Source organism: Haliotis rubra, unplaced genomic scaffold (assembly GCF_003918875.1).
Source record: "Haliotis rubra isolate DU_JTF1 unplaced genomic scaffold, ASM391887v1 Scf755, whole genome shotgun sequence".
In the NCBI taxonomy this organism is placed as follows: domain Eukaryota; kingdom Metazoa; phylum Mollusca; class Gastropoda; order Lepetellida; family Haliotidae; genus Haliotis; species Haliotis rubra.
Genome location: NW_025767474.1, coordinates 335,039 through 353,500, shown reverse-complemented (window position 1 = coordinate 353,500; position 18,462 = coordinate 335,039). Strand labels below are relative to the sequence as shown.

At 40.4% G+C, this 18,462-nt stretch overlaps 1 protein-coding gene across 1 annotated transcript in view; it reads left to right on the top strand.

The window, feature by feature from the left end:
- Positions 1–18,462, top strand: part of LOC124260220 (titin-like) — a 129,468-nt gene that overhangs the window by 65,439 nt on the left and 45,567 nt on the right. Inside the window, exons 8-9 of the mRNA XM_046694479.1 lie at positions 332–370; positions 13,544–13,582. Coding sequence (XP_046550435.1) covers positions 332–370; positions 13,544–13,556 — 52 coding nt within the window. The 3' untranslated portion in view covers positions 13,557–13,582. The remainder of the gene's footprint in view (positions 1–331; positions 371–13,543; positions 13,583–18,462) is intronic.

Sequence of the window (18,462 nt, the reverse complement as noted above, 5' to 3'; positions counted from 1 at the left end):
GCACTCAGCAATATTCCAGCTGTATGGAGGCGGTCTATAAATAATCAAGTCTGGACCAGACAATCCAGTGATCAACAGCATGAGCATCGATCTGCGCAGTTGGGAACCGATGACATGTGTCAACCAAGCTAGCGAGCCTGACCACCCGATCCCGTTAGTCGCCTCTTACGACAAGCATGGGTTACTGAAGATCCATTCTAACCCGGACCTTCACTGGTCACAATGTTCAGAAACGTCTTGATTGTTACTCATGATAAATTGTAAGCTGGCATACATCTTGTCGACTGAAATATGGATGGGCTTTATCTAAATCATTGTACTTTTCTTACAGGTCGAAAAGGCAGGGGAAAGGATACAAACGACAAACTAGGTATTCCTTTGTCTCTTTCATTTCTCTCAAATCCATGTAAAGTACTTCTCAAAGTTTGGTAAGGATCTGGATTTGTTAAAAAAGTCAATCCATCTGACAAAGGTAAGTAGTCGTGTTCGCAATTAACGAATGCACTTCTGCCCCTTCAGCATTATTTGACCACTAAAGAATTAGGCAGACAATTTGATCAGCTGCCCAGCAGGTGGATTGACAGCATTCCACCAGCCCAGGGGAAGACAAGTTTCTACTGAAGCAAGAGACCATCACTTTGAGAGTGCTACCACTCTCAGAAATGACCTGCAGAATGCGACAGTAAGATCTGTACTAAGCACATATACTGAATGAGCTTAACTAAATTATTGTGGCAAGGAGGATAGAAGCACAATACACAGCCACCAGTACCAATTACTTTGGTATAGGAACAACATATACTAGTAGATGTGTTATCTATTGAATTGAAATCCTAACTGGATTCCATGATATACCAACTTTGATCTCCCAAAACTCTTCAGGGGATGGAGATTGATGATATGCTTGTTTGGTTGTTGTCAACGTGGCAGTAAACAATCCAATGAACAGTCAGTAGACATTAATATTCATCAGTATTCTGTAGTAGGAATAAAGCTGAAAACCTCTATTTTGTCTAATTTTTCCTTATCTTGACTCATGCTCTTTTGCTTGTCTTCTTCTTCTTGCGAACTTAGTGGAACACTTGTATCTCCCTAATTGAAGCTCCCTTCAATGTAAAATCACTAATTAGTACTCACCAAGAGTTGCTCCCCTTTCCCGATTGCGCGGGAAAGACGGCGCCACCTCTTCCCACATGCTTCACTCTCTCCTTCTTTGCCCAGTGAGCAAGATGTGAGAGCGCCTGTGTCTCCCTACGGCACTATATTCTTTGATTATTTTTATTTAATTACCTCTACAAATCCCTTATAGAGGTTTACCTAGTATCCTTCAACAATATGTTTTGATAATTATTCGTATTTACTGCTGTTTATTCACGGGACGCCGTGATTGTTCAGTAGTTTACGTTGATGAAAATCTGTACTGTTTGCAGGTTACGTTTTTTCTGCTGCTGATCCGCATTTAATATGCCCTAGCTGTACTGTATCATGTTCATTATTTCACGTTGCAGTTGCTGTAACAATTTATCTAACAAATATTTACTTTGTGTTTTGAGACGCGCAGCAGATAGGCATGGTTATGCGGCTGAATTCTGCTGTCGGATGATCCCCTCCCCGTCTGGTGTTCAACTGGAGCTCCAAGAAGCGATCTGCATCACCAGACATCCCGTCATCGCAGTCTAGACTAAGAGGGCATCTACATTTCAGCGCAGAATCCGCACCCCCAGGGCAGCGTCTACCACCAAGGGGAAGCCAGCGCAGACCGCACGAACTTTCTCAGCCGAGATTGTTCCCGTCGCAGAACAGGGCAGCCGCTCATCATTCCCGAGGTTCATCTCAAGAGACGACCGGTATCAGCTACAGTGATGTCAGGGCAGATCCAGAATCAGCCCGATGTATCAACGCTGATGACTGATGATCTTCCCATGGGTCCCTTCACCACCAACGCAGATAGGGCAGCGTCTACAACTTTGCAGACGATGTATAGACAGCATCCTCTACCCAGAGAAGGCTACTCACCCCTTAGATGACGACAATTCTACGGGGACGTCTGCGCAGACTACAAGAAGTTTCTCTGCCGAGATTGTTCTGTTGACGGTACAGGGACTCTCCGATGATCAGCCGATCATCTTCCCAGAGGTTCATCACAAGTAACGACCAGTCACCTTCGGTGACTTCAGCGCAGATCTCCACGGTACCCGAGGTATCTACGATGACAACAGATGAACGGGCTGTAGACCATGTCGCTATCAATGCAGAAAGGGCAGCGCTACTACCACCGCAGACCTTCAAACTGGGGGACGTTATGCAGAAGATGATCACCTTTACGGCCTGGAGAAGAAGTCACAGCCCACAACGAGCCTTCGCGAAGGTTCCAACGCAGACGTCGTCACCGAGGGACCCTTCATCAACGTGACATCTGGCAGCAGATCTTCACTACAGACCAGCCTAGCGAAGGTCGACTCAACCATCCCCTGCGGCGGACACGGACGATCAGCATTCACGAAGGCGTTCGCGAAGGAGGAATCGCCATCCCCGGATACAGAATCGGACCACCAGCGTTCGCGAAGGCTTTCGCAAAGGACCAGTTGACATTCCCCAGATGTGGAATCAGCGTTCGCGAATGCATTCGCGAAGAAGAAAGAATCAGACGACCAGCGTTCGCGAAGGACCAGTCGCCATCCCCCAGATGCGGAATCAGCGTTTGCGAAGGCATTCGCCAAGGAGAATTCTTCCAACCCTGGATACAGAATTAGACGGCCAGCGTTCGCGAAGGCATTCGCGAAGGACCAGTCGCCACTCTCCAAGTACGGACTCAGATGAGCCTTCGCGAAGGCCTTCGTGAAGGACGTCAGCTACAGTTTACAAGACAACTTTGTCCTATAGATCGTCGAGGGATTCACTAGGACCTACAAGCACAGTTCATCGGGCTATTCACCACGTCGATCTCCTCGCCGATTTCCACCAGGTCTCCAGCGAAGCAGAGACATCGCAGTACTTCGTCTATCAACTGTACGCCACATGCCATCTACAAGCCTGCGCGAAGGCATTTACACAGGCCATCTACAACGCAGAAATGCCACAGTATTTACATTATCAACAGAACGCTACATGTCATCACTGAGCCTGCGCACAGACATCCACAAGGCAAGAGACGTCGCAGTACAGAACGTTACTTATAGTGTACGCGAAGGACGGCGCTATCTTCAGAGACTGTCAACAGATGAAGAGCGCAATAAAGAATCAAAATGCTTTGTTTTGATTGGACCACGAGGGACAACGCCCTGCGCATAGGTCGGACGTAGTTCACAGATCAAGTGAGTGAGTGAGTTTAGTTTTACGCCGCACTCAGCAATATTCCAGCTATATGGCTGCAGTCTGTAAATAATCGAGTCTGGACCAGACAATCCAGTGATCAACAGCATGAGCATCGATCTGCGCAATTGGGAACCGATGACATGTGTCAACCAAGTCAGCGAAACTGACCACCCGATCCCCTTAGTCGCCTCTTACGACAAGATAGTCGCCGTTTTATGGCAAGCACATGGGTTGCTGAAGACCTATTCTACCCCGGATCTTCACGGGTCCACAGATCAAGAAATGGCTTACAAGTGACAACAACATGTCAGTGAGCGAGCAACGCCTCCATTACAGTCCAGTTAGACTGGACCTTCTTGATTTGGCGGCCTTCATGGGGTTAGAGACCTCCCCTGTCAAATTAAAGACGAGGGCACGGCAGCCAGGCGATTTTTACATAAAGTTTCAACGATGGCAGTCACAGAGTCGGCCATCGCTTCATTTCCTTGCAGACACGGTAAGGGTGTCAAGATCGTAGGACATAGATACAAGTTCTTGTATCTCAAGCACTACTCTCTCCGTTTTTACTACGAAGTGGCAGAAACTGTGGGGGTTTTGCACGTCAGCACAAGACATGAAATGCAAAGAGAATTATAATTACGCCCACTACTGGTCTTCATGAATGTACAACCGGACGATCCAGACAGATTATAACCCATATCAATATATGGTGAACTCCGTGTGAGGAGGGTTGCAGACGCACCTAATTAGCGGAGTTGCAGTACAAGACGCATCTCTATGGGGACGCATCTCTCCTAGAGTGGGAGCACACCTTGACAACAATATGTCAGCTGTGATATGGACCATAGCAGACACAATCTGCACTTCCATAGGCTGGAAATGAAAGCAGTGATAAACGCCAAACTCCACCGGATCAGCTTTCTTATAAATGCTCATCTAACGGTACACACAGTCACCTCCACAGTGACGGTCTACATTCACAGAAGGATCAACAAAGTTGGCGAACCTTCTGGACCTCTGCTTTCAGTTGATCAGCATAACAGTCAAACTGATTGTCCATAGCAGAATACGCCACATTCCAAGAACCAAGAATGTGTTAGCAGTACACTATCGTGTCCAACGCAGCCATTCTCAACAGACTGGATGCTACATTCAGAGATCTTCAAACAGATCATATAAGAGATGGTTGAACCTTGAAGAGATCTCTTCCCCACAAGGTTCAACTGATAACACAGGGGGCAACGGACATGCGAAGCATCTCCTGCCTAGGTCTTAAACACTTACGTGTTCTCCACCAGCTCTAATACCTAGGGTATTGCAGAAATCAGTCAGACGAGAGACCAACAACTATTTGGGGCACGCCTTTTGACCAGCGAGAATAGGAATTTCCTATTCTCATACAAGACCTAGGACTGCTTCTACTGCAACTACCAGAGTGTACGAATCTACTAGTTCATCCTCACACAAAATAAGCGCACGAAAACCCAGAAGCATTCCAACTTCACGTATGGACTGTATTAAAGCGTGTTTAAACAAGAGGTTACTCAGCCAGAGCGGCGAAAGCAGTCACGCTTGCTTTACACAATGCTACACGCAACTTGTATCGTGACAAGTGACACAGTTTTGAGATATACACTGCTAAAAATGGATTTACAGCTAGAAATGCTACACATCCTCAATTGGCAGACTACCTTTGTCACCTACGACAAACTAAACGTCTAAAAGGGTCGACACTGTCAACATATCTCGCAGCACTAAGTTCAGTGATAACTATGAGGACGGGTGCCAAGCTAATGAAAACACCAGAGTTACTGGCCTTGCTTCGTTCATTCCGATTGGAGGATCAGAAACAGAGGTTTCGCGCTCCAGCATGGGATCTAAATATAGTGTTCCAACACCTCACAAGTGAGGCTTATGAACCACTGGAATCAACATCGTTCGAATTTCTGACGCAAAAAACACTGTTCCTGCTATCCCTAGCAATGGCAGCCAGGATGTCAGAAATACACTCTCTAGATTACGAGAGATCACGTTTCGATGACAATCAAAACACAGTGCATATGGGACTGAGATGGGACTTTATCGCCAAGAATCAACTGCCAGGTCAACCAGACAGAATTTTCCACGTCCCTGCACTTTCCTCGATCCTCGGACCTCATGATACGCTTGACCTATCATTGTGCCCAGTGAGAGCACTCAAAGTGTATCTACAACGATCCAAAACAAGGCAATGAAACCTCAAGCGGTTATTCATCCCTCTTTCGACAGCGGCTCAGACCGAAGTCTCTCGTACCACAATATCGATATGGATCAGAACTGTCATACTTCGAGCTTACAAGGCTGCAGGACTCGACCCTCCAAGAGCATCTAATCCCCATGAAATTAGAGCACTGGCTTCGACACTCGCTCTACACGGAAATGGCTCGTTGAATACCGTTATGGCAATCGGACATGGTGTTTGCTAACCACTATCAGAGAGATATCGCCACCGTCTCAGGTATTCACCATTTCGGTCCCTTAGTCCTCGCACAGCAGTTTACAGTTCCTCGCAGAGGATGAGACATAGTCTCACGAGATTATTTCTGTATATACTATATCAGTATTATCTAGCTTACAACTCTACGGAGTTTTTGCTATTTATGTATATCTTAAGCCTACATTAGTCTTAAGCCCAGTACTTGTGTTACATGTACATTTGGGTTGCTTCTCCACTTTGGAGTCGCCTTATTATTATTATTATTATTATCATATTATCTTAATATTGTAGTACCCCCATCTATGGCAGCTGGTACAACTTATGTATTATAGCAGCAGGAATTATCCTAATTCAGTGCCATTATGAAGTTCCCGTAGGGGGTTATTACATATAACAATCACTAATTAAAATCCAAAGTATCTGTTCCCACCTCCGATTCCGTCAGATTCTACAAGCAAAAGAGCATGAGTCAGGATAAGGAAAAATATGTAATTTTCTGAATAAAATTGATATTTTATACTTATCCTGACTCATGAGGTAAGCCCTCCCATCCTCTCCACATGACACTTTGGATTTCCCTGTAAATTCAAGTGTTGGGCTCGTTAAACAGGAGAGAGTGAAGCATGTGGGAAGGGGAGCAACTCTTGGTGAGTACTAATTAGTGATTTTAAATTGAAGGGAGGTTCAATAAGGAGATACAAGTGTTCCACTATGTTCGCAAGAAGAAGAAGACAAGCAAACGAGCATGAGTCAGGATAAGTATCAAATATCAATTTTATTCAGAAAATTACATTTTAACGTTTGTTGTACGAATATGCAATACATGCAAGTCAATAAAGGCTATGACAAACTATGAAAAACTAAAAAATACTTTTTATTCTTTTGTAAAAAATTCCTTTTCCAAAATAGGACTATTTTTCCGAGGACTTTTTTTCTGCACGACTGTCACTCAGAAGGTTTGTCACCCATCTTGCAATGCTTGGGGATGAAAACATAATCCGGACTACTCTCTGAGTCCCAGCAAAATTGTTTTAAATTTATCATTAAAGCTTGCTCTCTATTCTGGACTCTCTTGGCGGAGGTAACTCATCATGGCAGTGTCTTATAATGGTGAAGGACGAAAGTTTGAGATTCTATTGTTGGAGATGACTAATCCAGACTGCTTTATTATCCGGACAAATGGACGTAATAGACAGATTCCACTGTACATTCTATTTCAGTGCCCGCATTAACACTCTCTATAGTGGGATGAAATCTGTACTGTGAGTGGAAAGTCAAAGACTGCACAGTGGCTGACAGGAGACTAAACAATGATCTTTTCAAGATACAGATTATGGTGGTGATCCTTCGCAAAACTTTGAGTTGTCTAATTTCCTTGTTTCTTTTAGGCATATGTAAAAAAAATTCATCCATCACCTATGTCCGAGGACGAGTGACCAGTGATAATGCACACAAGTATGGACATTATGGGTGTTATTTCCAGAAGTAAAAACAAAACCTCAGGGCTGAGATTGTTTGTCAGTAAATACATCGTGAAAAAATGCAAGTTAATAAACCCATACAGTGAAATAAAGGGCATTTTAGTGTGTATCTGGTTTTAAAATGTTGGATAGTTAGCAGGTTAGTAGTCATCATTAAGCTGGATTGGTTTGGTTGGCTGGTTGTTTAACACCACACTCAAACACTCTGTAAATAACCAAGTCTGGAACAGACAATCCAGTGATCAACAGCATGAGCATTAATCTACGCAGCTGGGATATGATGACATGTCATCCAAGTCAGCGAACCTGACCACCCGATCCTGTTAGTTTCCTCTACGACAGAAGATCAATTCAAATCCAGGGTGCCGTTCCACTAACCGATCTTAGCCCTACGCCAATCGTAAACCCCAAAAATCCCAATCTTAGCGTGACGTTATGATCGGCATACCGTTCCACAAACCAATCTTACCCAAGTCAATCGTAAAGTTAAGATTCAAAGTCTAAGTTGCTCATGACCAGCTTAGGATAGCTAAAATCAATCGTAGAGAAACCAAAATGGTAGCTTTCCTATTCTGTGTGCAAAATAAGAGCGAGCATCTCATCGTGAGCGTCCCCTAAAGTCCCCCATGAAATGAAATTTGTATATTTCTGTGATGTAAACAAACACTGCACTGAAGCCTTACAAATGTCAGGCCAGTCTGACCACTGTCGTCATGGGAACACAACCGAGCCTGTCGGTATAACACATTTGTACAACAATATTGCAACGTCATGGTTAAGAATAGGGACAGCGGTAAAGTGAACAATGTTCTGAAGCAAAAAGATACAAATATGTTTGATTTCACTGTTCATTTTTGGTGGGGGATTCTAAAGGCAGGCCGCGTATTGTTCAAGACCACTGACAGATTCTACATACGTTATGGCCTCGTCACGCCTTGTTTATTCTGATTGACAAGTTTAAGGCACATATTAAAAGCTCTGACACAATTGACATATTTAAAGTCCAGACTTAAAACCTGTTCTCTGTATATTACTTATAATCACGGCTGTAAATATTCTCGAGTAAATTATCTGTACACAGCGCTTTGAGCATGCCCCAGGATGTGGAATAGGCGCACTATAAATATGCATTTATTATTATTATATTATGCTTGATACCCAGCGTTGACACGCACTTGCACCTGAAACCAAGGTGCTCACTACCCTAATATTTTGCTCTAAGTTTTTTCTCCACGTTTACACTTGGTTGGGAAAATACCCATGAAGGCCCGGGTTAGAATATTGAACTTCAATAACCCATGCCTGTCGTAAGAGGCCACTAACGGGATCGGGAGGTCAGGCTCGCTGACTTGGTTGACACATGTATTCGGTTCCCATTTGCGCAGATCGATGCTCATGCTGTTGATCATTGGATTATCTGGTCCAGACTCGATTATTTATACCTAAGATACATAGCGTTCACTAACATGAACGCTCATGTTAGTGAACGCTATGCATCTTAGGTAGATTATTTACAGACCGCCGCCATATAGCTGGACTATTGCTGAGTGCGGCGTAAATCTAAACTCACTTCGTAAACTACTTTCTATCGTTTGCTAGACTATGCAAAGGGAGATAACTCGTGCCTCGCATTCCTCTATCTCTTGCACGAAAGAGTCTCGATCTAAGCTTGGATCGGATCGTAAGATCGGGACCGGCTACGATGGGCCTAAGATCGGTTAGTGGAACGGGTGTAACTTTTTTCTAAGACGATTGTAAAAATGGCGTAACTTGCTAAGATTGATCTTAGATAAGATTGGTTAGTGGAACGGCACCCAGATTGTCTTGGGTCTCATCATTAACCCCCTTGATGCCGAGTTTTTTTCAGGGGCACATTTCCACACGCTTTGACAAGTGAACGTTGTGCGAGAATTGCGCTCGCGTGGTCCCGGATCTACGTAAGGCTATAAAATCACACAGAAATGTAGAATATTAAATTTCCTAATCGTTGGTATAAATATAAGTGCAACTACCTCGGCGGTTTGAGAAATAGACCTTTCTAAATGTTGTCCAAATTTTTGTTATGCGTTAAAAAACAGTAAATTTCTACGCTTTTTATCGCGCACCAATAAAAGCACTGTGCTACGAATTTTTTATTTTGGCATCTTTATGGAAAGTGTGAGCGAAGAAAATACAGCATGATATCTGAATGACATAAGTGTATATGAATTGGATTTATGGGGTTATGCATAACATTATGCGCTCAACATTAAAAATGACTCGCAATAAATGTCAAAAATGGATTTTCTTCTACGACGTCAAACGACGACAGAGAGGTCATACACGTATAATGATAAGGGGGCATATCTCCGTTATGCGTAACACTAGGTCAATGTCACTTAGGTCACATGGAGAGTATTTGTTGTGGATACGGACGATATATTTTCGTTATTTTTTGTTCACGGTGAACCAAACTATTCGAATTCAAAGTTCCCCAATAAGAGCGGATACGCTTTGGTAGTTTCACAATTATAAGAAAAGATGACAACGTACTACATGTGAAAGCACGTAATAATGATTTGGATGGCCCTATCCGATACATAAGTTAGTTCTTAGATTCCCATATTCTCCTGTTTGTGTAGGTGTATTTTGACTAATTTTGCATCGTTATTACCAGAGTACTAGCCATATCTTCAAATGTAATGAAATTGCTGAAAATATTACAACATTTTAGTTGACGTCATTGCTTGTTTTGTGCATTTAGCGATGTCGGAAAAAGACGACATTGGTATGCTGATTAGTATATATCTCACCTAATTTCCATTAATTGTGTGAAAGGTCTCGGCTTCTTTGTCAGAATTAACACTCTTTAGACAAAACATAAAATGACTGTTTTTTCCATTTAAATAGTGTCCTGAATATATCAACAATTAGACAGTTTGACTGTGTATCTTATCATGAGCAACACGCGCACCTGTTTGGAATCAATTTAACGTAAATGAAAAATAACATTTCACAACCCGAATATTTTGTTTAGGATAAGAATTTTCTTTATTTATGATTATGTTGCTATTTCTCTTCATAAGTATGCAATGGAAGATGCAAAAAAGATAGCTTTTTATATATGGATCTAGTACGTACTATATATTAGAATATGGATGTAAGACATGTTCAAATTAAGACATGACACGGTTTATATATTTTAAAACAATTTTCGTATAAATATAGTTAGAGTTTGATATCCTGTCATCACAATATTTTTAAATCGAATATGAATTGATTATATTATCGAAAACAATGATAGTGAATCATAAAACGTTTCCTACAAACAGCACCTGGCCAATCAATATACATCATGGTTTTCTCTATAAAACGACAAAAAAATGTGCAAAGAACAAGACAATTCCTTTAAATGTGTTTGCATATACATTTCATAACATACATAAATCATTTTCATTAAATATTATCAGTTTTACTTATAAGGTTTAATCAAATCGCCGTTCATTAACCTGTTCATGTCAAACTGCAATATTAGTTCAAATGCATTGAATATTGTACATCATAGGAACTAAAGTAATTGCAGTTATGGCTACGTTCAATCTTCTAACACTTGTGTAAAGGTTTAGAATAGAATGCACTGCACTAAATGCAGAGCTGTCAACCCCTAAAGATGGTTTGGAGTGAGACTGAAGAAAATAAGCCGGGGTCCAGGGGCCAGAGGTCCCTGGTCATGTCGAGGGCGACGCCCTGGTGGGGGGTCTTTTGGGGACGAAGCCCCCCGCCCCCAAAAATGAAGTTTAGTGATTTTCAGGAGCATTTGGAGCCTTCTGGTGGCATTATTTTGACACTAAAAGATGCATGCTAATTAATAATGATAAGCCGAATCATTCCCATAAACATCGTTGTAGTACTTCGTTCATTCAGGCGTTCTTTCAATGTTGAACTTTACGCAAAAACGAACGAAAATGCGTATTAATTTTGAAATTATTTTTGGCTACCAGATATGCGTGAGATTATTATTTGGAGACGTGAGAGCGTGACATTTATCAATAAAGCGTGAGACTCACGCCAAATGCGTCAGAGTTGACAGGTATGTAATGTGTCATTTTCTTATGTAAATATTATTCAAACAATCAAAAACTTTCAAAGAATAAAACACCGTAAACCCTATATGCACGCATGATATGATATTGGACAAGGCTAAATGTAGATACTGAGGTCAGTTTCATGAAAAAGTATCTGAACTATCCGCAAAATATACATCATAATACTGACAGTGTAATCGGAAGGATTGGGCGATTGTGTTTACTCTTGTTCAACCGACCTTCACCTCAAAGAAATTGCCTAATATGTACAACAATGTTGACGTATGACATCACTACCGATGACCTATTTCTTACAAAATGGCGGCTTTGCTGACAAGGATACACAGGATTTTGCGAGGACCCTTTCATTGATTCAGTGATCGTTTGTACATAAATATGACATGTAAGTAATCAGAATGATTCTGACTATCTGTGTATTGTTATATGTTCTTATCGTTTTCATTGTAAGTAAGAGAAGAAGCCAGAAATGCTGATAATTACACTTGTCGTTCTGCGTGAATTTGCGTCAGTCATGGCGTCACGCTGCACGGAAACGTTGACAATTTCTTATGAATTATCAAATCATTGCATTGTATCTATTTATAATTTCCTATTTCTTAGTACGATACTCTTTCCATGCATATTCCAAAGGTATTGAGCCTTTGCAAGCAATGAATAGACGGATGAATGTTGGAAAATTTCAGAAAATGCTACGCAGTGTAAAATCGGAAATTGTCTTTGTTTACATTTCGAACCAGCGCAGTCTTTCGAGCACAGCGTTTGTTTTCACACCCAATGTGTTTCGTCTCATTTTATCTGGACAGTTAGTATTGGTGACAAAGACCAGTTGTAATTTTATTCTAAAAAGTATGGGGAATTCAGTGATGCACTTTTCGAAGCTAAATATGAAATATACGTGATGTAATAGGCATCTCAATACCGGCCTTCGCGAAAAGTGATTTTGTAAACACTATCCAATATGGCGGAAAGCGCTCTACGGCGTTCGTGTAAGTGTATTTTCGAAAACATCCCAACCGATTCTAGATTCATCGGCAACGTTTCAGAATTATCATTAGCGATTTCATGTAAAAGTGATATCAGTGTTCATTAATATGTTATTTTTTAAATTCAATACTCCCAGTAATTATCCGATTTCACATTTCAAAACATACATGAAATAACGCTGTAAACCGCGATTTCGTTCTGTGTCAAAAATGGCGACATTTTCGATGAAGCCTAATTTTCAGCACTTGAGCTTTGTCTAAAATAATAGTGGATGGTATCAGGAAACAGGAAATTTCCTGCAGAATTCGAAACTGTGAATTGTATTTGGAAATAGTAACATCAACAGATGATCTATTTTGATCTGGATTGGACTCAAACATTTCAAACAGTGTTTATGACATTTCGTGTGACAAAATATCATGTCACTACCAAGCATTCGGCATATGTATTGATTGTCACAAATGCAATGTTTCCCTGTTAACTTTTGCTGCTATTAGACAAAGCTTTCAATGGCTACATGTAGTGTCGCCGAGTAGTAGGACTGCTATGCCGGTATATTGCGTTATGCTTTGGAAGCATAAAATCCCAGCACTGTCTTATCTGGCGCATGGCGAGGAGTCGGACGGATGTGTATTGTCACCAATTAATCCTGCATTGAAACTACATGGGTGCCGACAAAGATAACTTAATCTTAGTTCAATATGGGTATACTTTTACATGTAACTAGTGAAAATTGTCACTCATGAGGGATGTTAAGTCTTTGTCTTTTATTGTCAGTGTGTGCAGTAGATGAGAGAACCATGTGATATGAGAGTGACAAAACTCATTCAGTTCCGGCACTCTGTTAATTAAACCGGATTATTTCTTCAGTCCCAACGAGTGCCAGTTAAGACAGCCTGCATTGTACAATTTATTTTCCAATACACAGCCCTGCGGAATAGTGGAAGCCATTATTGTTTGCCACTATTTGAAGCAATAACAGCTGTTCTTGTAAGTAACATTTTGTGAACAGTGTTTATTATTATAATTCATTTGCTTCTGAATGCTAAGTAGAGTTAGGCTTCTGTTCAGAAACTTCCAGCTACTTTATTTATACTCAGAGCTACCCTCAGTAACCGTGAGTTACCGGTACATAAATCTTAATTTTCAGAGAAAGCAGGGACCAATGGTTTATAATCATTTACACCTTTGTTTTTTTGCAGAAATGAAGAATGACATATATGAATCAGCTGAAAGGGCAGGTAACTATGTGCAGGCAGTTGCAGTACCAATAACTTATGATTCATTTTGCAATCAGTTACTCTTTTTATTTACTATATATCTTTCAAATGGATGAAATCAGAAGCCAAATGGCTAAAGAGGGCATAATTCTCAGAATGCCTTACACCTGTTATATCCAATACTCTTGTAAATTAGTTAACGTCATACTAATGACAATAACAACATCATGCCAAATGTATCAGCACATGCTTTGGTTGGGTAAATTGTCACTTTTTGCTTGTATGTGCTGATCCTAATATCTGAAAAGTATCCAAATAAAAGCTGCTTGTATGGCATAAGAAGTTCGCATAGGTTGTAAGACAAATCATGGACACGATTATCTACAGACTGCTGCCATATAGCTGGAATATTGCTGAGTACATTATGTCAATCACTGGATCGTCTGGTCATTTCTTGATTATTTACAGACAGGATAGCTGCAATATTGCTGAACAAATCTGATGTCAAATTGTGAAGTTTTGTTTTTAACATTACATTACGTGTCCGAGCGTGAAGATTGAGGCGGCGAGCGAGAGCCCAGATGTGTCACTTGCTAGTGACTTGACTTACATTACATGATCGCACAAAAAGATGGAAATAGTAATTTTATATGTACGTTTGACAACTTTTATGAATGTTGTTGTTGATTTTTTTCATTAGTTTATTCAATTTATTTAATGAATTCCTCGAAACATCATTACTTTGCTCTTTGACAATGTTATTGTGGACCCGCTGCCGAAGCAGGTGTCCGAGAATCGTTGTTTTCAATAACATTGCCTTTATAATTTTAATTCTGCTGATAATATATGATAAATTAAAATTTATTAAGTGTTTTCAGACATTGTGAAATGTGATAGATTTAATATATGAATCATAAGTCAGATAGAATTATGTCTGATTTTGAAAGGAGATAACTCCATTAAAATCTGTGTACTTCGGACTACTGTATAATTCGGACTTTTTAGTCGGTCCCAAACTGGTCCGAATTAGACAGAGTGCACTGTATGGTGTTTTTGAATAATGCTGAAACCCACTCAGGATTTCAGTATGCAGTCTGCTGTGTTATCATTACTCACAGGAGGTCTGGTTTTTATGATAACTCATTATCACACATAAGATATACTCACATTGGACATTGATGTTGACCTGAGCTGTGTCTGACAGCCCTGCAGTGTTGGAGGCAGTACAGCTGTAAACTTAGAAGCGAGTCATATCCAAGCTGGGATAACACTTTGTCTTCCTGGAGTGGATGAAATACAGACCGGAACTGACATGGAAGTGACTGTATCAATGACGTTATCAAATGTGCCATTTGTGGAAGTGACACCATCATTAACCAAGAATTACATCATGGTCCACCAAATCATTAAGTACAGAAACAAGAGATGTTATAGCCAATGAATTGATTTATATCATTGACTTTTCTGTCCCTATTGACACCAATGTGATAGGCAAGATTCAGGAAAAGCATGATAAATATGCGGACCTCGCCTTTGAAATGTCTCGCTTGCATCCCAAGTACACTGTCGCCAGGCTCCCCATTGATTTCGGTGCCCTTGGTTTGGTACCTCCTTATCTCTTGGCGCAGAGAGTGCCCGGGTTCTCCACCAGGAGCACAGCCTTTCTGACACTCTGGGTAATGCAGAAGGCTGCAGTGTTGGGGAGCCTTCATATTCTCCGGAAAGTTCTTGGTGGGTTCGACTAGTCAGCGTTTCCTGGGAGAAGTCCCATTCGCTGTCTGGGCTGCGTGTAGAGGGGGCAAGGGTCTTGAGCTGATGATGAGCCTTACCAGCCTGACTTACGGTGCCAGGATCACCCGAACCTTTAATCTGTAAAACATAATAATAAAGGCACCACTGAGGGGCACTCTCAAAGCACTACAATCTGATTATTATCACCCGGGATAACCCAAGCATCCTGTGAGGCACTAAAAAGTTAATAGTCACATGACTTTTCCCACCAGGTACCCATTTCCTGCTGGGCGAACAGAGGCAATTTCGAACAAGTTGAAGTCCTCTCTTGCCTGAGATGAGACCACGTATCACATGTGCTTTGTTGTGGGTCAGGACTGAAGTCCTTGAAAGTCTCAGGAGTCAACACTGGAAAAAAAATCCATCTTTCCAAGCTTGGAAATGTCTTGGAAAGATGATGTTTCCAAGACATTTCCAATTTTGGAAAGATGATGTTTCCAAGACTTTCCAATTTTGGAAAGATGATGTTTCCAAAAATTTCCAATCTTGGAAATATCCGCAAGGGGAGATAACTGGTGGGTGATGGTAAATTATTGTTCTGCATGGGCTAATTGCAATAGTGGCATGGGGCGGCATGAGTCTTTCATGGGGTCGTTAAGGCGACTGGCGGTAGTCTTTGATGTTTGGTGTTGTTTTAGTAATGATTGTTTAAGGGGTTAACGAAAGGATAATCGACTTTTGACTAGTCGAAATTGCAGTGGTGAACACATTTTAAATGTTCAATGTTTTAGGTGAAAAGTGAATTTTGTCACGCGTTAGTTTAGGTATGTGTCATCGTAGCTTATATCTAGTGAGTGAGAGTTAATTTACGTACAAGGGCCACCGACCCGTTATACAATTATGAAGATAACAATACAATCCAGCCATATATAATATTAAGCTGTATGTTTACATGTACAATGTCTTATTTAACCTTATACTCTATATTCGACAACTTCGCTCTTTTGTCAATGCAAAAATATAAACTTAGCAAGATTGTTAACAGTTGTAGAATTGGAAGACAATAATAAGTTGATAAATTTAGTTTCACATGGATTATTTATGTAGTATTGTTGTAGCAGGCTGTTTCTCAGATCACAGTAAAATGAACATTTAATAAAGAATTGGTACTCTGATTCAATGGTAAGTACAATACACAGAGGGCAGAATCGCTCATGTTGTTTTATATTTACTTTTAAGCCCATATTCCAACATTAAAGGATGGTCTGAACAACTGAAACCTACTTGAGGCAAAACGAATCGTTCGCTGCCATCAATCGCTATTGCCATCAGTCGCTTGCGTTGCCCTCCTAGGGGTCGAAAGTGATGGTGTCACCATGCACTAACTTCCACCGGACCCGTAGTTCGTGCTAGATGGGTTATGTTTGTGAGTCTTTAGCGGCTTGTGGAAGCTTGGAACGATATCTTAAATATGTTCAGATTGCCATTCAGCAGTTAAAGAATCAAAACAACCTACTAGTATTAGTACAATAAATATATGATTGATGACCAAAAAGATTTCCCATGACACAACTTGAAGCATAACGATTTCTTTCTCGGAAGCGAGGTTGTGGTGGAAGTGGCAATAATATTGTGTAAGTAGTATTATATTGACACCCACCTCGGCTTCCACGAGAAATTGTTATGTTATAAGATATGTCATTCAAAAATCCTATTTGACATCAATCAAATACAGATTTTACTACCAGTAGAAAGTAGTTTTGATTTTGTAACTTCGGTGAAAACCAACCTAAATAGCATTTATTCTCAGACTGGCGGATGTATTTTAATAATCGTAACATCACGGGCTAAAGTCTGTTAAAGAATTAATGAGATTATGGTTTGTTTTCATCAAGTTAGAAAATCGAAACTACTTTCTACTCAGAAGTTAAACATGTATTTGAGAAATGGCCAACAGGATTTGGCATGACACAACTTGTAACATAACGATTTCTTCCTCGAAGGCGAGGAAGTGACAATACTGCCCAATAAATTTCTTGCTACATTCATCGGTAAAAACGTCCACTCACCAGTATGTAGCTACTAGTCAACGTCGTCTTTATATTTGGTCTTATTATCCTAATTTGTTTATTATCATACTTGTATGCATTTTGAAACTAAATAAAAATCAGGCGATCTGCCTATACTTATAACTGGAATATCTAGACATTTTATAGTTTGCCAATGTAAATCATAATTAGCTGCGCCCTAGTGTATGTTGTCATTACTTCCTTAATTTAAAACAATGATTCTGTGGAATGCTACCGAAAAATGAAAAAACCAAAATGCAATTATTAAAATTAAAACAGATTAGAGTTATAAGAACAATGTCAGGCGATTACTTTGTTCAAGGAATGTATCCATCAATATCCACAAAATGAGTGATATACCATTCACTTGCAGCAGTTCCAAATGATGTGTCTTTTAACAGTCTAATACATGTTTCACGAAAAGTGATATATCGTTTCAGGTATCTCACATTGGTATATAGTCTCATTGGTCACCAAAGATAGCATACCTGGGAACTAATTGCATAATGTCCCATTCTTTACAAAAATTAATTTAGTTAGCCAATAATGAGAATCTATGTCTTGGCGGTTAATCCTTGGAAAGAAGGAAGTTGTTTTACTGAACCGACAGAGTGTATTCAGTATAGATTAGTAAATCTACATACACAAACACTACCTTTGACAAATCCGCTGTGTAAGATAAAAGTATGGGTTAATCGTTTGATCGATGTTTATAATGTTGAGTATTTACTCCAGACACAAGAAATGCAAAATGGGAACATTTGTCGGGTTATCTAAGTGGTGTTACCACCAATTATACCTGTTATAAATTCATTAACTGACCATCAAGTGAATGATGACAAATGACATGTGTAGGTTTATACCACCTAACACGGGTTACAACAAGGGAGTATTAATTGCTGTATTGCATGTGAAAACCTATGGGCCGACACTATTTTGAGAATACTGGACAGAACTTCATTGTTGCATAAGAAATACATATAAGCATTTGCTGTGTGCTAAAACTGTATTTACCTATTTACCTAAGTAAATTTTCAGAGTCTTCTAGCAATAGCAAAGTGCAAGGATGTGTTAAAAGTAGAAGCATGAGTCAAACAGTTA